At 38.9% G+C, this 26997-nt stretch overlaps 1 protein-coding gene across 3 annotated transcripts; it reads left to right on the top strand.

Annotated features, from left to right (window-relative positions):
* The first annotated feature begins 305 nt into the window (after positions 1-305).
* LOC117435387 (signal transducing adapter molecule 1-like) lies at positions 306-23015 on the top strand. Of its 3 annotated transcripts, none has more exons than XM_059020062.1 (14): positions 306-537; positions 11897-11981; positions 13338-13413; positions 14478-14573; positions 15025-15171; positions 15592-15682; positions 16269-16461; positions 18104-18198; positions 18292-18398; positions 18738-18825; positions 19027-19081; positions 19461-19614; positions 20558-20733; positions 20916-23015. In XM_059020062.1, the coding sequence occupies exons 1-14, from the start codon at positions 489-491 to the stop codon at positions 21130-21132; spliced, it is 1629 nt and encodes a 542-aa protein (XP_058876045.1). In that variant the 5' UTR covers positions 306-488; the 3' UTR covers positions 21133-23015. The 3 variants fall into 3 exon arrangements, with proteins under 3 accessions (XP_058876045.1, XP_058876033.1, XP_058876039.1); XM_059020050.1 differs by lacking the exon at positions 306-537 and adding an exon at positions 9417-9830; XM_059020056.1 differs by lacking the exon at positions 306-537 and adding an exon at positions 9433-9830 and having other exon boundaries at positions 18292-18380.
* The last annotated feature ends 3982 nt before the right edge of the window (positions 23016-26997 follow it).

Genomic DNA, 26997 nt, shown 5'->3' with positions numbered 1-26997 from the left:
CACGGTATTTCTCCCTTTAAATTACACACTATTTTGCGTCTGTGGCTGCTCAGACAAATTACATCGACACCAGATCATCATTGCCTGTGGTTCTCTGCTGGACCAGACATTAGGTTATGTTGCCAGTCTGACCAGGTCGCCTGAAAAAAAAAAAAAAAAAAAAAGCTTAAAAATGTATGTGATTTAAACAATAAAGACAAATTCTATGTCCTGAATATTAAACACAAATCGAGTTAATTTAAAGCAACTACACATTACTCTATAATGAAAAGCACGCTTTCAACGAGTTGTTCTCCAATTATTTTCCTCTATGTTTATCCAGGCAGCAAAGCAGACGGCCGTTTCCCAGAATGCCTAGTTGGTGCTGAAGGAGTGCCTTTGATTTACTGTTAAGCAGCTGACTCAAATTGTTTATTTATTTAATTATTTATTTTACTCTCTAAACAGAGTCCAGTGAAAGGCAATATAAAGAATATAGCGTGTTTTTAATGTCTGCAATGCCTCTCTTTACATCGAATCCATTTGACCAAGATGTGGGTAAGTTTCCAGCTGTCATGCTCGTGCTTTTGTTTTCCCAGTCTGTCTAATGCTGCCTTTGTCGTTTTTACATGCTTATACTGTAAAAAAAACGGAGGTCTTGTATATTTTATTAGCAGCCTTATCGTAAAGCGTATAGCGTGTATACATTCACGGTGTGTTTTGCAGGTGTTAAATGGGTATAAGTGCTATTTCTAAACATACCAGTATTTGTCAATTACACTGTGTAACAGTTTTGTTCAAAGCAGGTTGTATAATATAAACAATACCATATTTTATTTATGTATCTGAAACTACTGTTCGGGCAATTAACATTTATGAATATAGACTAGACATCTACCGTTGACCATGTCGCAGCACTACAGTAGGCTATGTTTATAATTGTGGCAACAAATATTCCCGTTATTAATGACGTCAGTAGTACAGTGTACAGTAAGCTGTTGACATAGAACACATTTCGTTGCAATTAATATTAATCACTGGAACTCGTACGGCAGCGGTGTTTGAATTTAACTATGTCCATGGAAGCTAAAGGCTTTCACACTGTAAGGTTAATACACAGTACAGTAAGGGTACTATGTTTGTTTGTATCTATCTGTCTGTCTATCTATCTATTGGTTAGTGGGACTTTCCATGAAAATGTGTGGAATTTCAATACTATAACATACTAAATGTAGACCTAAAAGTCCCCAAACGTGTTATACAGTAAGACCCCCAAAATCACCGCATCTACACTACCGGCATGCCGAAGACGTTGTAATGAGGGCTGTTGTTTTGGTTTAGGGATACCTTTATCACCACCACAAAAGAAAAAAAAAAACAAATCAAAGCAAAAAAAACACGCAGCCTTGCCATTAGTCAGATATTGATGACTTATCAGTGTAAGTAACTAACCATGTTCATGGAGTAGCCTTAGTGTATATACAATGCAAAGCTAAAACCCAGTCATTTTAACCTCACACTTAAATCTTTTCAATGCTTGGTAACAACCTCATTTAAGTAAATATCTGTTTATGAAATTCCAGACCCTTCTGAGTTGGAAGGGTGAACTGTGATGGTATGAATAATATACACAACTGCTGTATGGCAAATGAATGGGGCTTTAGAATTTAGAAATCTGACAAGTAACCTGATGAGATCCAGTACAATATTTAAATTAAAGCACACACAAGACACTTTTGTAATAGCAATACACTACGCAATGTTACCTCTGCTGTTGACAATAAACATTATCTTTTATAAAAAAGTCTTTGTTTTGCATCTGGGAAATGTAACTCTTGTGTTCTGTGGAGAGTATTGTTTCCACATATTCTAAGACCAAGACTGAAACAGGACTTTTGTATGGTGTACCATTCGGTTTGTACAGACGCGCTGGTGTGGCACTGTCTACTGGACGTTTACATATATATATATATATATATATATATATATATATATATATATATATATATATATATATCTATATATATATAAACAAAGCTCTGGTGTGTCCAGGCCCTTTAGGGTGCTAAAAGGCATGGTGCAAACATAGATGCACAGCATAAATAATTGTAGACATTAATGAATGTGTTAGCTTTGTGTTTGCTTTCACTTTAACTTTTTATTCCTATGCAATGAACAGCTGTATAGAGTGCAGTGGCGACACATTCTGGCAAAATTGAGCTGCAACAGTATTACATTGAAAGTCTTAAGTAGAGTATGTAATCTAAGTTAATAACTCTGACCCTTTTCCAGGGTCCTACATAAACATCGATGTGATTTCTACAGTAAGTAGTAATACTTGAATTGAATACAAATTAAACCCACTAAGCCGTGTACTGCAGTGTTCTGTGGCAGACTGCAAGCACCAGCCAAAAAGGGAAGCTTCTCCAGATTTCCTATAGCAGCTCATGCTAATCTCCTAAGGAAGTGGTATGTCGGTTTGTGTTAATCTGTATTGATAAAATGCATAAGAAATATCCCAAACCATTTGTGTATAGAAATGTAATTTACAGACTAAAGTGGTTTTCCTTTTCAACATTACTCTTTTCCATATTTTTCCATTTCATATACCTATTACTTGATATTTTAGGAGGCTGTGTGGTCCAGTGGTTAAAGAAATGGGCTTGTAACCAGGAGGTCCCCAGTTCAAATCCCACTTCAGTCACTGACTCATTGTGTGACCCTGAGCAAGTCACTTAACCTCCTTGTGCTCCGTCTTTCGGGTGAGACGTAATTGTAAGTGACTCTGCAGCTGATGCATAGTTCACACACCCTAGTCTCTGTAAGTTGCCTTGGATAAAGGTGTCTGCTAAATGAAATTTTATATAGTGGACTTTTACTTTCAAGCTACGTTGTTCAAGTAAATGCCAATACAGTATTTATTAATCAAGCAACAGTTAACAGAATTGAAAAAAATATTAAAAACAAAATACAACTTACTGTAGAAATTGCATGAATGTTTACAGAAAATGCAACAGAAACAAACTTCTGAAAACTAAAATTAACAGTGTTTGAAACTGCAGTTCTCATAAGCACATTTTTTAAAATGTATTATTTATTTATTAATGCACTTGCACATTCTCGGACTCTGTATTTAATGAGAAACCGTGCAATGGGAAAGTGTCAGAATCTTGGAAGACTAAAATAAATGTAAGGACTGGTTGGTTCCATGAATATATTTTGTGTTTTTTTTAATAAAATGCAAAGAAAAAATTGAATCCATGAGAAAATTAAACAAAACACAGCTCATGACTTACCTTTTCTGTATTCAAACTTACTACCAATTAATACTGCTTCTTATCTTCAGTCTTTAATTTAGAAATTGCTTCACATTTTTCTCTTCTGGCTCACTCGGTATTATGGTATCTATATAATGTGACTGTTTGTTTTTGTGACTGAAATTTAATGTTTCTGTTTCATTGGTGTCTGATTCTGTCTAACCACTTTTTTCTGTGTAATAAATTATTGCAAAACCGACCAGTTTGCTTAAATATGTGGACTTTGCTTACTTTGAAATTTACTGTGTGCTAAGACAAGTTTTTGGTTTTAACATTCTAATATAAGTATATTATTTTGTAATTACTTTTCATAGACACAAGTCGTTTTTACTTGCACTTTAAATATCTTTAAATTTGGATGTGAATCATTTGGGAATTAATGTATGCAGCTGACGTTGACAAAATAATGATGTGCAGATTTTCCAACTGTCACATGGTGTGGGAGTTGAAATATACCGTCGTCAAGCATTAGCTGTTTATTCCTTTTTGGGGAAAATATGGCTTGTTTGCTTATTTTGTATTGGTATTCGAAACTTTGCACGGGAGCAAATGCTGTTTTGGTTTTGAATAGAAAAGCTGATGCAAAAGACCTATTTAGACATATATATGGTAATTTTATAGAAAGCTATTTATTTTAAAATGCTCAGAGCCCTTGCAGCTAACGCACTTCCCCCAAGATGGCTGACTTCTGGTTCTTCTGCTGTTGAGACCGCACATCGAGGGGGACGCATACTACCCCCCTTACACAGCGTCTTTTCAAAATGTTTTTATTTTTTATGTTTAAACTATATATTTTTAAAAGTTTAAACGTTTATTAAATTAAACGGAATCTAGCACCCCTAGTTTAGGGGGCCAGACCCAGAACTACAGGCTCAATGGGTCGGGATGCCATAAGGTTCCCTGTGCCTGACTGCGCCGGTCGTGGCGCTTGGGCAGTCTCCACGGCTGGCCACTCAGGAGCTGCATCAGGGTTGAAAACCAGTCTCCTGGGCCAATAAGGGGCTACTAGGAGCACCTTGGCCCGGTCCTGCCTGATTTTCTCCAGATGTAGTGGCAGCAAGGCGAGCGGTGGGATGGTATATAACAGTTAATAGTGGGATGATTCCTGGAAGGCAAAGAGATCTAACTCTGCTCTCCCAAACGAGGCTTACCACCTCAGGATGAGCCTCCACTGAGACGCTGGGAACTCTCCTTGAGAGGCGGTCTGTCGCCCAGTTTATCACCCCAAGCAGATGTACTGCCTGCAGTGAGGAGGTTCTCGGTTGCCCAGAGCACAAGCTTGCGGGCCACATGATGGCGAATGGGCGACCTGAGGCCGCCCTGGTGGTTGATGTAAGCCACCACAGTTGTGTTGTCTGTATGGACAAGCACATGTCTCCCTCTAGCCTTCTGCAAAAAAAAGCTAGGTAAACTGCCTGCAGCTCTAAAATATTTGTGGAGACCTTGCCGAGGGAGGGTGGGGGTGGGGGTGGGGGTGGGGGTGGGGGGTTCCACACACCTTGCACACCCCTGCCATTCCACACAAAAAAGCTCCAAACCAGTGGCTATTCCCTGCAATCTGCCGTCCAATAGAATGGATAGCATGGACCTGGACTCCAAACACACTCCTAGATAGGAGGCTGTCTGCGAAGGCGTGAACTGACTCTCCACATGATTAACTGTAAGGCCCAGCCATTAAAGGTGGCCGGTGACCAGTTCCACATGGACCTCTGCCTTTGCTGGAGACTGGGCATACATCCAGTTAATTGAGCACTGATTACCTCTGTCTCAGTGGGACCAGGATAGATTTCATGCACTTCGAAAAGGCACAGGGAGCTAGGGACAGGCCAAATGGCAAGACACGGAACTCGTACGCTGTTCCCTGAAAAGCGAACTGCAGGTACGTCCTGTGCGCTGGTTTTATGCATATAGCCCGTTTTTGCAACAGAGCTGCTACCTCCTGAGACACCACCGTGGTGTCCTGCAGGTCCATGGCTGACGGTACATTCACGGTCCGACAGGGAGGGGGACAATGCTTAAACTTGCGTGAGTAGCCAGTCTGAATGGTAGTACGTACCCAGATGTCCGAGGTGCACTACTTTCCAGGGTGTGTCGTCCAATTGCCCCTGGCACAGAGCCCTAGGATGAGGTTGCAGCCACCTCTGTTGTCATAGGGTGTTAAAAATGCAGTTGAAATTTTTCAAGGTCCTTTTTATAAAGTTCTGTGGTTATATAGTTAAAACCCCTCTGTTGGGTATTCTTATTTCTTCTAGTTTAAACCATGTTTTACTTAGTAATACATTAGATGTGTTTTTTTTCGCTTACTGTTGATGTTTTTATCTATGCACCCTGTGGCAAAGTGGCTGCTGATTAAGAACAGATGCAGAGGTGATGCAGTGCAGAAATAATCACAAGTGAAAACTGTAATCCAATTTGGAAATGTTATTTTTCTTATTACACAAACCCTGGTCTGGTGACCAAACAATCCTCCGGCAATACACCCCTAGTGTAAAGCTCGAAAGGAAATTAATAACGATTTGTAAACAAAATAAATAACACGTTACCCTCTCCCACAATTCTACTAACATAAATCACCTGTCTGCGTGCGTGCAGTAGTGCTCAAGGTGGGTGATAACAACTAACAGTGACTGGTGTTGTTGTTCTGGGTAGTGCTGGCCCAAGGCGACGGCTCCGGAGACGTGTTATCCGTCCAGTGAATTTACAAACAAAAGACAATTGCTAACAGTGCTACAAACAAACAAAACACTCACAAGTACTTTTTTTGTTTCTTTTTGGGAAACTCTCCCGGTCCTTCCAGTTCCATGCGTCTCTGAACCCAAGTGAAGGAAAAGATTTATAATTTTCCGTCCCCCTTTGTGCAATCATGCATGACCCCTTGGTAAACGATTACAACTGACTCTATTGCCTGCAGCTGCTACCTCGTTTACCTTCCGGGTCAATACGTTCCTGCAACGGAGCCTTGTCTCTTTCCAGGCTGACTGACTTTCCGACCCAGGAAATGAAATGTCAGGCCAACCCGTCCAAAGCCTTTTCCTTTTGCTACTTAGCGCCCTCACAGGTCGGGAGGGAGATTTACAACCAGAACTCCGTCACACACCCCTATGTGTGGTTGCTGCTAATACGTTCTAACGACCTGTCACTGTTATGAGTAATTGGAGGTAGAGTATTCGGGTATTGTAAACTTTTATTCTTGGTATATTTGAATATCTTATTATTTGAAATTCCCATCCCTAGTCTTTAGGGCAGCAGTGTGGAGTAGTGGTTAGGGCTCCGGACTCTTGACCAGAGGGTCGTACTTTACCTAGATTGCTCCAGTAAAAACCCAACTGGGTAATTGTATGTAAAAAGAATGTGTAAAAAAAATAAAATAAATAAATGTATTTGTATGTAAAAATAATGTGATATCTTGTAACAATTGTAAGTCTGCTAAAAAAAAAATAATAATAGGAGGTAAACACCTATTTAGGTAATGGTTACATTTCATACATGAAAGAGAACATCTGGCAGAATTTCTAGGGAACTGGATATAACCGGTGTGTGTGATTTGTTTACCTTTACTGAAAAAAGTATTTTGAAAATCTATTATGTATTCCACATTTTTTTATTAGATGTATAACAGTCTCCTGTCACATTGCACGCCTGTCGCCTCTGGTGTGAAAGGTCGTGTCGCAGCAAAAGGACAATTTTATCCCAGGATAAATCGCATCGTGTCCGGGGTATAGGGAACTTAACGCTCAGGACATAACTTCACATCCATGAAGCCAAGTCGGAACACATGACAGAAATCCCTCGGGATCTCTTCCAAGTGTCATAACTAACTGGCTTGTTAACGATACAGGTGTTGGGTTTAGGGATGGGCCGGTATCAAATGTCCATGGTATGAAAACCGTAACAAAAAATACCATGCTAACCTTAATAGCACTGTATACAGTACATCATGCAACTTACTAAAAATTGAGAAATACTACTGTAAACTACTTGAATTACTGTAATTCACCAAAATAACACTAAAGAATCACACTTTATTTAACCCCATGCTTCAAAACTACTAGAACAAAACGCAGAAAAAAAGGCCTAGCAATTAATGTTTTTTTGTAAAGACAATAAGAATTTTAAAACACCCTAAAGTTGTAAGTTAAACAGAATTAGAAAGTGATCGTTCATATTGCTTAAAACACAAACATTTATTAATATAGTTATTAGAGACACTTTTTGTACACTTTACTGCTCAGGGCAATGCATTGATCAGGATGATGTGTGCTCATTTCTTTTAGTCCCCTAACCAGGAATTTGAAGATTTTTAAACCTTCGAAGGTTCGTCAGATGCCATTCATGCACTGTGTGTGTGTTTTTTCTTTTTTCTGTTAACAGAAATCGTTTGACAGTGTGTGAATACTATAAATCGCACATTAAATGTCACTCGCATGCAAAATTCGATTTTTTTATTTGTATAATGCATATTACGTAAACAAAAGTTGTTGTATTAAAATCCAACCAAATCTTTGTACGTAGCAACTCTATATGTGCCACTGCAGTGTATGGAGCAGGGTATATTATCCAAAGCACTAGGGGGTGCCTATTGCGGTTATAGTGCTTCAGTAAAATATGTCCTGAATACCTAGTGTACAAGACAGTGTAAGAGAAGTGCTATGGTAGAATATGTTTGAAACATACAAAATATACGCTAACACTAATAATTTTAATTTAAAAAAAGCTGAGCACCGTCCGTGCCTGAACTTCCCAAAATCTGTAGGATGGTGCACGTGCAGGAAGATGAGCCTAAATCTTGAATAAGACAGCTACAAAAAAAAAAAAAAAAGACATTAAAAAATGGTGAATGTGTATTAATAGCTATGATTTAATTAATGAGGATGTGACGGGGTAAAGAAAAACTGCAGATTTTATTATTTTGGAATTTATGTTAAAGATTTTAATTTGTAATAGATTTTTGCCATTACAGTTAGTGCAGTGCTAATGTTCAGATTTATTGTCAAAGCTTTCAGGAATAGTAACTTGTGGTTGACGAGGTCAGGCTCTGGTGATGAGGAGGAAGGGAAAAGGGAAGTGGTTTGACAAACACTTGGTGTACTTCCGCCAAAGACAGAAATTGTTTGTATTTGTTAGGGCTCTATGTTTAGATTTTTAACTACTAGCCCGTTGTGCCACTGAGCTAGTGTTTTTACTGGCCCGGATGCAATTGTATCTGGCCCAATATCTATATATACAGTCACCTCCAAAATTATTGGCACCCTTGATAAAGATGAGCAAAAAAGACCGTATAAAATAAATAATACCAGTACTGAGCTATACTGTAATATTCCATCATGTGGAATATATTTGACTTTATTAATGATTCAATGAAATCAACCAAAATTACACATTTCTCAAATTATAAATTTATTTCCAAAAAAAATGAAGTGTCACAATTATTGGCACCCTTGTTTTCAGTACTTTGTGCACCCTCCCCTTGCAAGGATAGCGGTATTTTTCTATAATGTTTAATGAGATTGGAGAACACATTGGGAGGGATCTTAGACCATTCCTCCATACAGGATCTTTCCAGATCCTTGATATCCTTCGGTCTGCACTTATGGACTGCCCTCTTCAATTGAAACCACAGGTTTTCAATGGGGTTCAAGTCCGGAGACTGAGATGGCCATTGCAAAATGTTGATTTTGTGGTCAATTAACCTTCTTTGTGGATTTTGATGTGTGCTTGGGGTCATTGTCTTGTTGGAAGATCCACTTGCGGCCAAGTTTCAGCTTCCTGGCAGAGGCAACCAGGTTTTTGGCTAAAATGTCCTGGTACTGGGAAGAGTTCATGATGCTGTTGACCTTAATGAGGGCCCCAGGACCAGTGGAAGCAAAACAGCCCCATAACATCAAAGATCCACCACCATATTTTACAGTAGGTATGAGGTTTTTTTCTGCACACGCATCCTTCTTTCGACACCAAACCCACCGCTGGTGTGCGTGGCCAAAGAGCTCTATTTTCGTCTCATCTGACCATAGCGCCCGGTTCCATTCGAAGTGCCAATGCCGTTTAGAAAACTCCAGGCGCTTACATTTGTTGGTTGCTCTCAATAAAGGCTTTTTTCTGGCAACCCTTTAAAATAACCTATTGGCATGGAGGTGGCGTCTAATTGTAGATTTGGAGACTTGGTGACCCCAAGATGCAACCACGTTCTGTAATTTTCCAACTGTGGCACTTGGATTTCCCTTTGCCTCCCGAACCATCTGCCTCACTGTGCGTGGGGGCAAGATACATTTGCGTCCTCCTACCAGGCAAGTTTACCTCTGCCAGTGGTTTTGAACTTCTTAATTATTGCCCTAATAGTGGTAAGTGGTATATTTAGTTTTTTAGCTATTGTTTTGTACCCATTGCCTGATTTATGAAGGTCAACAACCATTTGTTTGTTTCTTTTCATTTGTGAGTTCTTTGCCCTTCCCCATGGTGATGGATGACAAATGGATTTCATATGCATGTGTGGCGTTCTTGCGTGTTGTTCCCGCACTGAAGCAGGCAGACAGGCAGGTGAGAGCCGGAATTGAGGCACGGAGACACAGGTGCAGTGAAACACGCCAGCACAGCGCTCTGTATTTATTAACACATAAAACAAAGAAAAAACAAACAATAATGTCATGTGACGCTACCAGCGATGGTAGCGCACAGAGGACGGTACAAGACTGTAAAAGACACGAAAAATAAAACACAATACAACAAACTATAAATCAAAGGTGCCGTGAAAATGGCAGGCCTTGCAGCAGCCCCGATCATAGTGATCGCTATGTTTTTATACTGACGCTCCGCTGAGACGCACCCACCTGCCTGCTGGAACAGCTCATTGCTTTCAGCTGCTGCTCCACGCAGACAGGTAATATTACCCAGCGGAGCGCCACAGCAGTTAAACAATTAAATCAATTTACAACAAATAACGCAAAAATATACAATAAAACTACATATTTCCCATGTGTAGGGCTTCCGTCCTGCCACAGCATGTTACCTCATTTTTATACCCCAGTGAAACAGGAAGCCATGGAAGGCCACAATACAGTTCCTTAAGACTGAGATGAACTTAAAGAAGTAGAATGTTAATGCAGATTTAATTTCGTTTGATTTTATTTATAAGAATCTTTAGGGGTGACAATAATTCTGACACCTATCTTTTTGAGAAAAAATGTTATTACTTGTTAATAAAAAAAAAACTTTTTCTCTGAGCAATTGTATTAGAATAAAAGAATATGGTTTTCCTATATATTTGAGCATAAAATATAGTGCATTATCTGTGTTTATTTTATACAGCCTTTTTTGCTCGTCTTTCTCAAGGGTGCCAATAATTTTGGAGGTGATTTGTATGTAATTCCATGATGTTTTTTTTTATTTTCAATATGTTTCTAACTGTATGGTAACCGAAGAGAGACCCACGTCTCAAAAAAAGGGAGGGGAGGGGAGGGGAGGGGGGGGGGGGTGGTCAAAGCAAAGCCTATTAATAATACATTATTTCAGCCATTTTAACATGCATACATTTGTGTGCTCGTCAGAAAATGAAAATACCGTATTCAAGATTTGAAAATGTATGTGTACAAATGACACAACTTTTTTTACAAGCAAACCTGCAAGCGAGCTGTTACCATATGGTCCCAACGTTAACTGAATTATAATAATCCTAATAATAAACACTATTAAAACAATAATCATAATAAAACAAAATAATAACAATCCTTCTCAGAGCATTGTCACTTGTAGCCTCTCCCAAGTCAGCACGAATTTTGCTGGTGATACCAACGAGTCCTGGAAAGAGTGTGAATGGCATTTCTGACATGAACACATCAGATCCCAAAGCAAAACAATTCGATCTCGTATCTGGGCATCCATAGGTGCATCTTGTGGATTGTTCGCTGCAGTCACAGCAGACAAACACCTGCTATCTTGCAAACAATTACTGTGAGACTGGATATGATGTAAACCAAATGTTGAATTCCCAACAAAAAAAGCAGTTTTGTCTGGCAAACTGACTGCAAACAAGGTAGAGTATTTTTTTTTTTTCACTGTCATAATAAAGCCAGATGAAGTCTCCACTAAGTGGTCTTCATTTTTTTTTTCAGAATTTCTTTCTTGATCATTATTGATTTCAGTGCTTGGCTTATTGTTTGCTTAGTTGTATGTAGAAAATCCAAATTGTAAAATACTTGCCATGTCGAGGGAATGAGTCTTAATAGCACTTACTTAGTCTCAGATTGTGACTGTACAACAAATATGGTGTGCGGCGGGAAACTTTGGATTAGTTCAGTTACACTGTTATGGGGGGTGGTACATAGTTGTTTTAAAATATTGGTTAGTAAATTATTCAGTTTCAGCTTTTTGACACACTCGTCTATTTTCCTGGATTCATGAAACAGAAGCCATGTGCACTATACTATAATACTAGTTAAAAAATGTGACCGGCCTAGTCGGGCCTGTGGTGCTTCATAACTACAGGCCAAACTGCGATCTCTACTGGCCGTGGGCTACCGGGCCATGGCTAATGTCAAACTCTGTTTCTTTGTCCAACTCCTGTCTGTCTGGTTTGCGCCTATTTACTGTAACGTTGTATTCAACAGAGAAAGCAACCAGTGAGATGAACACAGCTGAGGACTGGGGACTGATACTGGATATCTGTGACAAAGTAGGGCAGTCTCGCACAGGGTGAGTCAAACAGAGTGTAATGTGTCAATTGTGCAGTTTATTTCAAATACATATTTTTAAATAAACTGTAAAGCAGCTTCCAACATTCTGTATTCCATTATACACTGATGTAAGTTGAGTACATTTCTCATTATTTAGGTTTCATAACGCTGATATGAAATAATGTATTTTATTGTTCACTCAGCTATTTATCCTGCTTGAGTGGAGATGCAGTAGGAGTTTCTCAAGGGTCTTGACCACTCTAATCTCAAGTATTGAGGTCTTGCTTGGCTTGACAGTCTTTCCTGTTTGATATCTACAGTATCTTATTTTTAGCATTCCACTTCTTACCAAAGCCAGCCTTTTTAAACCGATTTACAGAGCAATTTTTTGGGCAAAGCAAAACCTGATTTAAAGGAGACAGAGCTACAAAATAATTCTAGTAAATCTTTCTACATTATCTTTACATCCAAGTCTCACAGATCTTTCTTGTCCACAGACGTAAGTGACATTTTCTTTCTAGTTGCCATCTTATGCACAGATGCTACAGGCTACTTTTAATATCTGTGTCAGGGAGCACTGTACTTTGTGTTGCTGGAAGCTGCCAACACATTTCTCCATATGAGAAGGATAGGATAACTAACACTGTCCCACAGATGTATAAGGTGACAGTGTTAGGTACAGTGTAACCCCCCGGTAGTCCTAAACCTGGAGCTCAAAAGAGCGCTACAGCATTTTCTAAAATTAGCTCTTCTAGATGTGCGAGGTACAGATTTTAAACCTAAGACACAGCCAAATATAGACCAGTGCATTGAAACCTGAACCACTGAGATTACTGTATTAATTTTAAAATAGATTAGATATTATATTGAACCACTGCTACACCTAATGATTGGAGGAGTAGAATTCACAGAGATTACTGCATTAATTTTAAAATTCGAGTGTATATTATATTGCTTACATTCATAGATTTGTCTTCATATACACATGGCATGACTGATTTCGGTCTAGGTTTGTCATAGTTTTACAAACGTTTATTTTACTATTGCAGTATAGGCTAGAAACCAAATCCCTGTTTATAGAGACTTGGCTTCACTGATTTTTTTTTAAATGTTATATTACCAATCATTTCAGCAAACTTGCAGTTAATGTTTATAAAATGAACATAATCTAATCTTCTGTTAATCAAAAAATACAATTTCTGTCTATCTGGGGTCACGAAGTATGTTTTTAAGGGTTTTTAGGTTTACAGTTATGTTTATTTTTTTTAATCTTATTCACATACCACATTTTATTTAACATTGAAAAGATTATGTTGTTTTCAGTATAACTTAGTATTTTCATAAATGTAATTATTATTAACCTTACATCTTTTAGGCCCAGAGAAAGCCTAAGGTCCATTATGAGACGTGTGAACCACAAGGATCCTCATGTAGCTATGCAAGCACTGACAGTAAGTCATTCCTAAGATAGTCAAGCCATTACATCTAAGCGCTTGCTTTTGAATCTATCATAATGATGCCCTACAACAATATGAGGCACGCATACTGAAGCCTGAAGTGGTTTCTTTCATTTATATATTTATTTGTAAAAGTAAGCTGTGTGAATGCAAGGTTATGCTGACCACTATGGCCTACCAGAAAATGGAAGCTGTACACAAAATTGTACCAGGGTACAAAAAGACACTGATCAGATGAATCTAACATTATAAAAGTAAAGTATAGAAGCACCTTTTCCAAAATGGCTAGCAGACATAATTATGCCAGTGAGATTAATGGCGGCCTCACTGTTTTACCCATTGTTTTCTACCCTCATTGAAATGCCCAATTAGAATGTTCCCTCACCACTGCAACCCACTTACCCTGTCTACATTTTAACTATTGCAGTGAAGTAATTCATAATGAACTTGTGAGCAGCCTTGAGCCACTGTTCTCACCTCCAAATGGTTTGATTATCTGGTTACTATGGTATAGACCCTTGAAGTGGACATCAGGCCAGAAATAGCATCCCTTCAGTACTGAGCTAAAAGGACATTAGATTTGTATAATGTATCCTTCTCCCTAAATGTAACTCACTTTGTGTATACTCAGATATGATCTTTAGCCATGTATATTTAAATTAAAATATTTCTAATTTTGACTTCTCTTCTTGCTTTTAGAGACGCATACTTTTAAAAATACACTCCGGCGACTCTCGCATACTGTTAGATGTTGGCTTTCACAATGATATTCAGCTCAATTAGATCAAGCCCCTAGTGTGGTAAAAATATCAATATCATATCCCAGGTAGCTGTCTCTTATTTCATACAAGTATGATAATCTTTTCGGTCTAAAGAGAAATATTCCAGCAGTCCATGTGATTGTTTTAGTTACTACCGGTATGTCTTTTATTCTTATACGGTATTAGAGTATGCTGTGACTTCTACATCTTTCTCACTATGGCATTTATTTGAAAACACAATCAAGATTGTTCAGATGTCTGTTGAAGTTTACATTTTTTAAAATCTTTCCTTTTAAGCTTCTAGGAGCATCTGTATCAAACTGTGGCAAAATCTTTCATCTAGAAGTTTGTTCAAGAGATTTTGCCAGTGAAGTTAGCAATGTTTTAAATAAGGTAGGTGAGTCAGTTTTTAATATGGGGTAAGAATTAAATACAGAATGCTATTTTTCATTGTGAATTCAATTATGAAGCAATTCAACAAAGTTTTCTGATTTACAGACTTTATATAAACATTTTCTGTCGCCACTGTCCCTCACCTCCAACCAAATGTCTCCCTTTGTGCAGGCATTAAACAGTTTGATTTCCTGAAATAACACATGTATTGTTATACACAGCTGTATTCGTTTTCTTTTATAGTGTACTGTATTCAAGCAACATCTTTTTCTACCTACCTTGAGATATTACAGGCTATATGTTAGGAAGTGCTCATCCAAATTTGATAAAAATTGAATGGAACTTGGTTGGAAGGACTCCTTTATGAAAGGTGAATAAGGGACAATGCACTGAGCTGTGCAATAGAGGATACTTGTGGGTGTTAAAACCGCTATATTCCTTCTACTCTCAGGGTCATCCGAGGGTCTGTGAAAAATTAAAAGCCCTAATGGTAGAATGGGCAGAAGACTTCAAGAATGACCCACAGCTTAGTCTGATATCAGCGATGATAAAAAACCTAAAGGAGCAAGGAGTATCATTTCCAACTGCAGGCTCTCAGGTGTGTATACACAACATATAGAACCACTTTGCTTTCTAAAAGCTCAATTGAAATGAAGGTTACATAAGGGGTTTGTAAATTGACCATTTTCACATCACCTAAAATCATGACTTAATCATACTGCTTGTATAATTGGAGTATCCTTTTGAAGTACTTAAATTGCATTTAATTTACTACAGCATATTAATTACTACGATTTCATGGCAGATTAAAACATAAATATGAAAAAATAAGTTTTGTTTATTACCAGTTGCTTGCTGTTATGTATTCATAATACTCCCCAGGAATGGTATCTGCATCTCACTGTTGGTTTAAGAAAAACAGAAAGAATTCATCAAGTGTGAGATGCTGAAATCTATTTTTAGTGCAGTTAGTTTTAAGCAGTGATCATTTATTTTGAAATACTTTTATCTGAGCTAGGCAGCAGACCAGGCAAAAGCAAGCCCTGCTTTAGTAGCGAAGGACTCCACAACAGCAGCAACTAAAAAGGAAGAGGAGGACCTGGCAAAAGGCAAGTTTAATTGTTGCAGCTATTGAAAGATCAGTTCCAGATTGACCTGGACTCCAGAGTAACGTGTGAGACACCACCAACCAAATCAAAAACAAACACCTGTATGAATTAGTTTTTATATGTGTGTTTTGGCTACACCTTTTTAATCTTAAAGTGATATGGAATTCCATTTTTAAACATAGACCTGTATTGCAATAATAAAAGTAAAATATTACTTTATCCAGGGCGACTTACAATTGTTACAAGATATCACATTATTTTTACATACAATTACCCATTTATACAGTTGGGTTTTTACTGGAGCAATCTAGGTAAAGTACGTTGCTCAAGGATACAGCAGCAGTGTCCCCCACCTGGGATTGAACAAACGACCCTCCAGTCAAGAGTCTAGAGCCCTACCCACTACTCCACACTGCAGCTATCATGTGCTGGTTTTACTCCACCACTAATGCTTTTTCAAAAGGCCTACTGCCTACACTATATGTAAACAATAGGAAAACCAGTGTGAGAGAATCACGTTTTTATAAAGATAGGTAGATCTGTGTCTATGTGCCAGTCATGAGGTGTACCCTTTCTTTATATCCAGCTATCGAGTTATCGTTAAAAGAACAAAGGCCACAGCAGCAAGGCCTCATCAGTCTGTATCCTAGTGCCTCGAGCCTTGTAACAAACCTGAAATCCGAGGGCCGAAAAGTGCGAGCGATTTACGACTTTGAAGCTGCTGAAGACAATGAACTGACATTTAAAGCGGGGGAAATCATCACAGTTCTTGACGACAGGTAAATCGGGAGAGCAGTTGTTTCTCTAAAGAAGTCTTATTGTATTAAGGTACAGTATGTCCCCTGAAGAAAGGCTAGCAACTAGATTCTAATGATTCACACGTGTGAACTAGGAGCAAAACTTTATAGATTTTTTTTATTTTTTTAATGGCTTTTAAAGCAAATTGGCTGCTTTAGTACAGTATTTGCAAAACAATGCTAAATGTTAACGATTCCTGTGATTGTTTCAAGTATACATCCTAATAGTACAACCAGGACCTAATCTGTTACCAACAGTTAATTGTAATGTAACGCATATTATATTAATCTCTGTAACTTTAAACATGTATGCATGCAGAGCCCTTCTTTTTCCTATCTAAGAAGTTCAATACAAAGCGAGGGCAGTGATCTACTGCAAAACTAGTTCAGTATCGCTTGTCTTACAATTAATCATCTACAGTACAAACAGTCTAATATCTGAGGTTTTCATTAATACAAATTGCAGTTACGCCCTTGCTTAATGTGCTTAATCAGTTTTTATCCCCTGCAGGGGATGCATAATGTACATGCATAGCGTACAGCACACAGTCTATGTATTAGGAAAAGGCACTGAAATTATATAAATGTTTTGTAAGGCAAAAAAACCAGAAAGTTATTTATTGCATTTATATAGCGCTTTTTATACAAAAGTATCGCAAAGCACTGTACAGTACATAGCAGATAAAGAACAAACCGCAGTACATTTGTATAGCATGTCAACATATAACTGCCACAATCAGACCGTTTTAAATAACAGATTTAAATAACACAGTATACATATAATAACAATTTTAAAGTTACATTAAAACCCACTAAGATAAGAAAGCCATTTTATAAAAGTGTGTTTTTAATCTTGACTTGAAAACTGTAACGGTTCCAACTTCCCTGACAAACAAAGGCAGAGCATTACATAATTTCGGCGCTCTACAAGAAAAAGCCCTCCCATGATGCTTTTGTTGACCCTAGGAATAACCAGCAGCCCCGCATCTTGTGATCTCAGAGTGTGGTTTGGAAGATATGGGGTCAGTAACTCCTGCAAATAACTAGGTGCTAATCCATTCAGGGCCTTGTAAGTTAACAGCAAAATCTTTAAATCAGTTCTATACTGCACAGGGAGCCAGTGTAAAGAGGCCAGAACAGGAGTAATATGTTCACTTTTCCTGGTTTTAGTCAGAATTCTAGCGGCGGTATTCTGAACAAGCTGCAAGCGGGATACCACATGTTTTAGGACACCAGAAAAAAGTGCATTACAATAATCAATTCTAGAGGATCAGTGTTGAATATCAATAATTGTCAACCTTTGTATGGCAGCATATTTGATGGTGGTAGTTTTATCTGTAAATAATATTAAGAGATGGATACGAGTTATACTTTGTGACGAAGAGGGGCGCAGGTATATTCTAGGAACAATACAGGTATAAACAAGTGATGATAAAGTATACAGTTAAAATGTAGTTAAAAACACATATAAAGAAATGGCATACTGATCATTTGTTTTATCGTAACCATATTGAACTGTAACCATCATTGAGAATGCAGACAGTCCACTGTAGAAGAATAATTCCCAGTTATTTAATTTGTCTCAGCTATGGATCTCTCAATACTCTTTGAATTTGTCCAACAGTGACCCAAACTGGTGGAAGGGTGAAACATATCAAGCAATTGGTTTATTTCCTTCAAACTTTGTGACCGCAGACCTTACTGCAGAGCCTGACATGAGTAAGTAATGTCTCTTTTGATATGAGTTGCATCTATCTATCTCATACAGTATATTGTGGATTCTAAGTGATTTATTACCATTTTGTTTTCTAGTCAAAACAGAGAAGAAAACGGTGCAGTTTAGTGATGAGGTCCAAATAGAGACATTGGAACCTGAACCAGAGCCAGTGTATATTGATGAAGTAAGTGTCCATGTTCTGGTGAGTTTCAGTGGCTTCCCCAGAAGAGTACGGATGTATGCTGTTTATTTTTTTAAATGGTCCCACCCAGTTTTTGTAATCCTGCAATGGTTTAGTGTTTCAAAGTTGTGTCCTAGCTGATAGAACTGGCCCAGCCCCTGCTTATGATTATTCAAGGCTGATTTACTATAATGTGGCAATCGATACTGTCTTTTAACCATATTTTTGTAAATTGACTGTAAAAGCGATATAGCTACACCATGAACAGTGTGCGTCATAAAAATAAACAAATATTGGAAAATGTCACAATTTACTTGAAACATTTAGATTTTAATGTCTTTAATATTTTGGCTTATTTAGGATAAAATAGACCAATTACAACAAATGTTACAAAGTGCCGACCCTACGGATGGTCAGCCAGAGTCCCCCGAACTACTGCATCTTGAGGGTAGGCTGATCTCGCTGTCTTTCTTTATATTGCATTTATTTATATACAATAAGCAAACTCTTGGTACATCGACCAATGGGGTTATCTTTTAAGATACTGTTTTTCATATTTACTTTAATTCATTCATTGCTAATTTTGTGTATATAATATATATATATATATATATATATATATATATATATATATATAATATGCTTGCAGGTGCCTGCCATCAAATGGAACCTATGATTGATCAGAAGCTTGAAGACATTGATAGGTATATTTCATTTTAGCAGTTATTTTCCCTCATTAGAATAGCTTGGCATTCCAGCATATTCTATGCTGTACAAACAAATCGTCACAAACAAAAAGGGAACATTACTATGTGCAAAAAACAATGATTTACTATGACTCTTTCAACGCTGTTTCTACTTTTTGCATGTTGTATTTATAAACAATAAATACCTTCCTGAGATTGCATTTTTTAAAATGCTGCTGTTGATATCTGAAAAATACACTGACAATTGCATGGGCCTCCTGTACGACAAGAAGGATCTGGCTGCAGTGAGGGACTGACTAAGAACCCCCACTAAATGTCTTTGTAAGCTGTGATCGCCTGAGACTTCAGTAAACCCAATAAGTAATATTGCTTTCAGGAAACACTCTGAACTATCAGAACTGAACGTAAAGGTGATGGAGGCCCTTTCACTATATGCAAAACTGATGAATGAAGACCCTGTGTATGCCATGTATGCCAAACTGCAAAGCCAACAATATTATATGCAACAGCCTGCTTCAGCCGTTTCACAGGTATGACACATAGCTATTTCAGTTAATTCTATTGTTAATAAAACAGTTCTTCTTCTTCTTCTTCTTCTTCTTCTTCTTCTTCTTCTTCTTCTTCTTCTTCTTCTTCTTCTTCTTCTTCTTCTTCTTCTTCTTCTTCTTCTTCTTCTTCTTCTTCTTCTTCTTCTTCTTCTTCTTCTTCTTCTTCTTCTTCTTCTTCTTCTTCTTCTTCTTCTTCTTCTTCTTCTTCTTCTTCTTCTTCTTCTTCTTCTTCTTCTTCTTCTTCTTCTTCTTCTTCTTCTTCTTCTTCTTCTTCTTCTTCTTCTTCTTGTTTTTATTATTATTTTTCAATGACAAACATCACCAGCAAAATTAATGACAATTTGTTATATTAGAACAAATAATTTAATCAATAATATAGGATTATGAGATGGAAGTGCATTATTTAATTTTCTTATTTGAATTTTGCAGACTTAACCAGTGTCATTGTTTAGAAACACTAATTGTGAATTATGATCGAACGCCACAGATGACATTAAGCTTTTAGCATTCAGAGATGCAGAGCTGTTCATGTAGTGCCACTGGGCTCCCCCATGTGGTAACATCACAATGTACACCCACACTAAAGTATGAACAATTGAAACACTTTATTTTCTTTTTAAATGTAAAATGTTTGTATTAAACTGGGGTAATTTGGAAGTCCAGTCCCTGGATGTGTTTTACATCTATATTAAATGCCATAACCCGATTGATCAAGGAATAATCCATTTTATAACTGTGAATGTTTTGCAAGAAAAATGACTAAATTATAGGAATGTGTTTAAAAGTTTGTATGTTTGTCATTTTCTGTCTGCATCAAAACCTCACTGACCATTGATAACCGCAAAAAGGTTGCGCTGCTCTGGTGTGAATGTTTTGCATGTATTTAGAAGTCCTTTTTGGTCTTTTACAATGGTTTCACCACTAGGTTTACCCTGGACAAGCACAGAGCAGCGCATATGCAGTAAATGGTGGTGCTCAAACGGGACCAGTACAGGGCTACAGTATTCCACAAGAACAGCACCCTTCCTTGAACCAAGGAGCACTTCCACCAAACGCAGGAGCTACCCTGACCAGCCAGCCGGCTCCGAGCGCCTACACAAAGTAATTCAACTAACTTTTAGATACAAAGATGTTTTTGGCAATGAGGCTTTTTGTTGAAAGCGAACCACGGTATCATATAACCACTTAGCTTTTTATCAATATTTGAGGTAGTTTACAAGTGGAAATGTTTGAACTAACCTAAAAACTGATGTGGGTCTTTTGTCATTCCCCTCTTCCCCCAGCACTATGGTAAATTCAGGACCAGGAAGCACATATATGAACCAGCCTCCTGTCTACAACCCACCTGCTCATGCTGCTGCTAGTGTTGACATGTCTGCATACCAGAATACTGCCACCAATGTGTCCCAGATGCCAAACTACACTGTTGCCTCCTCAAGCCTTCCCCAGCAAGCAGACAGCCAACAGCAATCTCATTACTCTCAAAAGGTACTGCTATAGGACCTCAGACTTTTGAGCATTCCTTATCTAGCTCAACCTCCACTAGACATACTGTAGACCTTACTTTTAATTTAAGGCAGTCATGCTTTTGTCCTCTGTTCTCTGTACATTGGGACAAAGGGTTAACAACAACTCTACCACATTACAATGACGATTTAGAACTTCTGTATTTTTTACAGGACTTTTTTTGCAGAGACTGATGATCATTTTGTTCTCTGTAAAGTTCTTGTTATTATGATTACTATTTATGCTGGGTGCAGCTGGCTAAACTGTGAAAGATTGAACATTGTGTTGCAAATATTGTACATATATTGGGGATGCGATTTTCATTAGGTGTCATTTTGGCTCGCCTTAGTGATCATATTAGCATCTCTAACTCAAATGTTAATTGATTAATTTGTAGCATAAAAATGTATAAAGAGCTAGGTATTATGTTTTTGTAGTGCATTTTAATGTGTGTGTGTATACAGATATATATATATATATATATATATATATATATATATATATATATATATATATATATATATATATTTATGCTGCGGTATAAACAATGTTTTATTTGTGTCTACATAATCCAGTTATTCTTTTAAACTATGCTGTATTTTATGTATAGTCTTCCTTGTGAAACTGGATGTTTATCATAACACTACAGGAAGACCCATGCTTTAATGTAGAAACTTGAGTAAATCCTAAAATGAAATATTTAACTTCAAATAAGCACTAATATAGAAATATCTCATCATTGGATTAAGGCTGGAATATAAGTGTTAATATTTAGTTTTGTGTTTTTAAATATCTAACTTTGGGCCATGAAGTCAAAGTACATTGTGTTCAGCTGTTTTTGTGGTTTTTTTTTGTTTTGTTTTTCTGGGAGAGCTTTAAGTCAGCCTTAGCTCTGTAGTTGTAAAACTAGACTTTTATAGATAAGCAAGGGAATCATTATACCATCCATAATATTATACTCACCCATAAGACGGTTAAAACAACAAAAGGAAAGATGCTTTGAAGGGAACTGACAAAAGGAAATTAAACCGCAGTATATGACAGTAAATGTGTTTTTCCTATTGATACATTATTAAGCACATACTGCTTTAGAGAACCATTTAATCTTGACCATGAGTGCATAATTCCTTTTGACAAATGGGAGTACTGTTATGAATTTCTGTATTTGAATTGTATATTCGCTGTATATGTATATTTAAGTAACGTGTTATGGTGCTTCATATGATCGAAGACAATAATGTTGTTGATTTTTGTTTGTAATGTACTGATCAAGTGAAACACTTTATTGTAGATGCTAGTTAAACTTATATCTCAGCCTTTTAGCATGACTTGTGTAGGTACTAAAGACAGCAGAATTATGACTTGACTTTTGACCAAGGATACTGGGAAGTAAGAATGTCCTTTTAAGATGTGTACCTGAAAATGTACTGCATGTATTCAATTACAGAATATATTGATCACTATCAACAAAACTGTTTATGACAAGTAATGCTGCTTTTTAGGTTTGCATTTTGGTTTTTATGTTTTGTTTGTCAAGGACAATATTTTCTATATACTTTATTACCGTATAGTGTTTTTACAGCATATTGGTCATGCATCCTCCCCCCAAGAAATTTTCCTCCCCAGTAATATGAATATTTAACATATATAAACTCCCTTCTGAGCTTAAGTATCACGCATCAAAATTGTCATTGTTTGAAAGGTCACAATGACTTACTAGATATACACCTTGACAATAAACTCAGTTTACCTTGTATATTATACACTGTAGAAGGGACATTTGATTGGTAACACACTGACAGCAGGTACTGACAGTTGTTTGTGAAATGAATTGTTACAATATATAATAAATAACAATACAATACTCTTCAAAACAAGGCCTGTCAGGTTTTAATTTGACCAGGTTCCGTCAGTTCTGAAAATAAATGTTAGATAAACTCAATCCATGGGAAACAATAAAGAAGTCTCTATACATCCTTTTTTTTTTCTTTCTATAAATTATGCAGAATTAATTTTAAATCGCATAACTTCAATACAATCTGACTTTCATTTTTAACAGTCATAAAGTTTTGCTTGCAAATGAAACCACACTGAAGATTAACCTTTATAACAGAAGAAACAAGGAAGGTGGTGTTCATGTTTTAATGATTTAACACACGTTCATTGTAAGAGGGCAATACAGTAGCAGGGCACTTAAGCATGGAAAAGGAACAAATGTGTTGCTCCAACCATTTACTGCAGTATCTCCTCTGAATGTATGAACATCAGTATTTTCAGAAATAACTTGTCTATTTGTATTGCTTAGTCTGACTGGCTGTGGTTTTTATGTGAAGCACAACTCCAGGAAAAAGAAAGTATGGTAATTAGCAATCAGAGTATCAAAGTACAGATCATTTTATTTGTTGAGAATTTTCCTCTCATACAAAACAATACAACCCATTATGTTAAGCTATAATGCCTATAGATATATATATCTCTGGTGCACTCTGGAACTGTCACTCTTCTGCAAACAAAGCGGATTTCATCCCTGCCTTTGCTTCCCATCTCTCTCTCGATTTCCTTGCTCTCACTGAAACCTGGCTGTCCCCTGATAACACTCCTGCCACCCTGTCCTCTCTCTACGTCCCGTCCCATACCCCGCGTCTCGCTGGACGTGGAGGTGGGACTGGTCTTCTCCTCTCTCCCTCCTTACTCTTTTCTGTCCCCTCCGACTTCTCCTCACTCTCTGTTAACACCTTTGAATTTCATGCTGTCCAACCTCTCCCTGTCAACTCCTGCTAATTGTACTGTACCGTCCCCCTGGACCTCTCGCTCACTTTCTCAATGAACTCGACTATCTACTCTCCTCCCTCCCCTCTCTGTCTACCCCAACTGTCCTGTTAGGTGACTTCAATATCCATCTCTCCAACCCCAGCCACTCTGCCGGATTCCTCCCTCTCCTTCACTCCTTCGACTTCTGTCTCTCTCCATCCTCCCCCCACAAAGCTGGCCGCCAACTGGACCTCACCTTCTCCAGGGCCTGCTCTCCCTCCACCCTCTGTCACCCCCCTGGACCTCTCTGATCACTATTTCATCTCTTTCTCTGTCTCTCCCATCTCTCCCTGCTCCTCCTACCCCCACTGTCACCTCTTGCGGTAACCTCCGCTCTCTCTCCCCCTCTGTCCTTGCCTCCACCACTCTCTCTCACCTCCCTCCTATTGACTCCTTCTCCCAGCTCTCTGTAGACTCTGCTACCTCCACCCTCTTCTTCTCCCTCGACTCCCTCTGTCCCCTCACCTCCCGACCTGCTCGCCCCCCCCCCCCCCCCCCCCCCCCAACCCTGGCTCTCCGCTGTGCTCCGCTCAGCAAGAACCACACTGCGATCTGCTGAAAAGAAATGGAAGAGAACCAAACTCGCTGCTGCCCTAAACCTCTACCGCTCTCTCCTCTCCTCCTTCTCCTCTGCTAAATGTTGTTATTTCCAATCTATAATCCAAGCCTCTACTAACAACCCACATAAACTATTCTCTACTTTCTCCTGCCTCCTAAACCCTGCCCCCCTCCTCCCTCCTCTATCTCCTCTGATGACTTTGCCTCTTTCTTCTCTTTTAAAATCTCAGATATCCGCAAACTCTTTAACATCTCTTCCCCCCCCACCCCCTCCCGCTCCAATCCCTACACCCACTGCATCCCCTACTAAGTCACCCTCCTTCTCCACCTTCTCTCCCCTCTCAGACTCTGACCTCTCCTCCCCTTCCACCTCTTTCAAGCTGCAGCTTCTGCTCTACTTCCCTTCATCTCATCCCTACTCAACACCTCTCTCCTTTCTGGTCTCTTTCCCTCTGCCTTCAAACAAGCCTCTATCACGCCCCTCCTCAAAAAACCTACCCTCGACCACCCCTCCCTCCAGAGCTACCGTCCTGTCTCCCTCCTACCCTTCCTCTCCAAAACCCTCAAGCGGGCTGTACACTGCCAGCTCTCTGTTTTCCTGTCCAACCACTCTCTGCTCGACCCTCTCCAATCTGGCTTTCTCTCTGCTCACTCCACTGAAACCGCCCTCCTGTCTGTCACTGACTCAGTAAACTCTGCCCGAGCTGCCTCTCTCTCCTCTGTTCTAATTCTCCTCGACCTCTCTGCTGCCTTTGACACTGTTGATCACTCTATTCTACTATCCTCTCTCACTGACCGCTGACCTGGGAATCTCTGGCACTGCCCTGGCCTGGTTCTCCTCCTACCTCTCCAACCGCACTTACCAGGTAACCTGGCGTGGAGCAACCTCCACACCTCGCCCTCTCTCAACAGGAGTCCCCCAAGGGTCAGTCTTGGGTCCTCTCCTGTTCTTTCTCTCTACACCCGCTCCCTGGACCCCCTCATCGCATCCTATAGTTTCTCATACCATTTCTATGCTGATGATGCTCAGATTTTCCTCTCCTCCCCCCTTTGACTCCACCATCCCCTCCTGTATCTCTACCTGTCTGTCTGCTATCTCCTCCTGGATGCACTAGCATCACCTCAAACTCAACCTCTCTAAATCTGACCTCCTTTTCTTTCCCTCCTCCTCCTTCCCCTCCTCTGATCTCTCTATCTCCATTCCTCTGGAATCTACCACACACTCTCCCTCCTCCTCAGCTAAGAACCTCGGAGTCACCCTGGACCCCTGCCTCTCTTATTCCCAGCACATCTCCACTCTGGCACGCACTTGCCAATTCTTCCTGAGCAACATACGAAGAATCCGAGCCTTCCTCACCAACTACGCAACCCAGCTCCTGGTCCAGGCCTTGGTACTCTCCCGCCTAGACTACTGCAACTCCCTCCTGGCTGGCCTCCCTGCGTCCACCACCCATCCACTCCAGCTCATCCAGAACTCCGCTGCTCGCCTGGTGTTCTCTGCCTCGCTTCTCCCACGCAACTCCACTGCTCCGCTCACTCCACTGGCTCCCGATCACCACTCGCATCCAGTGTACTCGCCTACAGATGCCTTGACCAGACTGCACCCAGCTACCTCCAGACCCTCATCTCTCCCTACACCCCCACTCGACCTCTCCGCTCCTCCTGCACTAGAAGACTGGCTGTACCTCCTCTACGCTCCCCTGCCTCCAGAGCCCACTCCTTCTCCACCCTCGCCCCGCAGTGGTGGAATGACCTTCCTACAGATGTCAGGACTGCCCAGTCCCTGACCACCTTCCAGCGCCTCCTCAATACTCCCCTCTTCAGACAGCACCTGTAGAACTCCTCTCTTCCCTCTGGACACTTTATCACTCTTCCTTAATGCACTTTACTTGCTCTTATCTGCTCCCTATTTTACTGGATTTAATCCTGTACTTTAGAGTACTGTAATCTGTCACAGGTGTTATTTAACCTGTAGTATGTTGTATTTAATTATATCCTGATGTAACTATCACTGACACTGTTATCTGCTCTGTTATTGAATCATATTTTGTCATATACTTGTACTTGCTAGAACCGAAGTCATTGTATTTTATCTTGCTCTTAATTGTATTAATACTTGTACTGTGATTCTTGAAATGTATTTTTGTTTACGACTGTAAGTCACCCTGGATAAGGGTGTCTGCTAAGAAATTAATAATATAGATATTTATTTTATTTTTTTATTTTTATTATTATTATTATTATTTTTTTTTTTTTTGTAAATGTAAACTCACCTTTGAAACATTTAGGAAATTAGTTGATCCAGCAGTTTGTATTATTATATTTATAATCATGTTGACACATATTTCTGTTGCTGTTATCCGTATAATATATTGAAGAGGGTTGGTCTGCTTGATTTAGGATCAATTTGATCACCCTATACCTTGCTGGGATAAGCCACAGCTTGATTTTTTGGAGTGTTTTACATCACTGGGGAATCCCCAAGGATTC

The sequence above is a fragment of the Acipenser ruthenus genome, chromosome 3 (genome assembly GCF_902713425.1).
Source record: "Acipenser ruthenus chromosome 3, fAciRut3.2 maternal haplotype, whole genome shotgun sequence".
In the NCBI taxonomy this organism is placed as follows: Eukaryota; Metazoa; Chordata; class Actinopteri; order Acipenseriformes; family Acipenseridae; genus Acipenser; species Acipenser ruthenus.
Note: the sequence above shows the minus strand (reverse complement) of the source record. Positions and strands in the feature narration are given on the sequence as shown.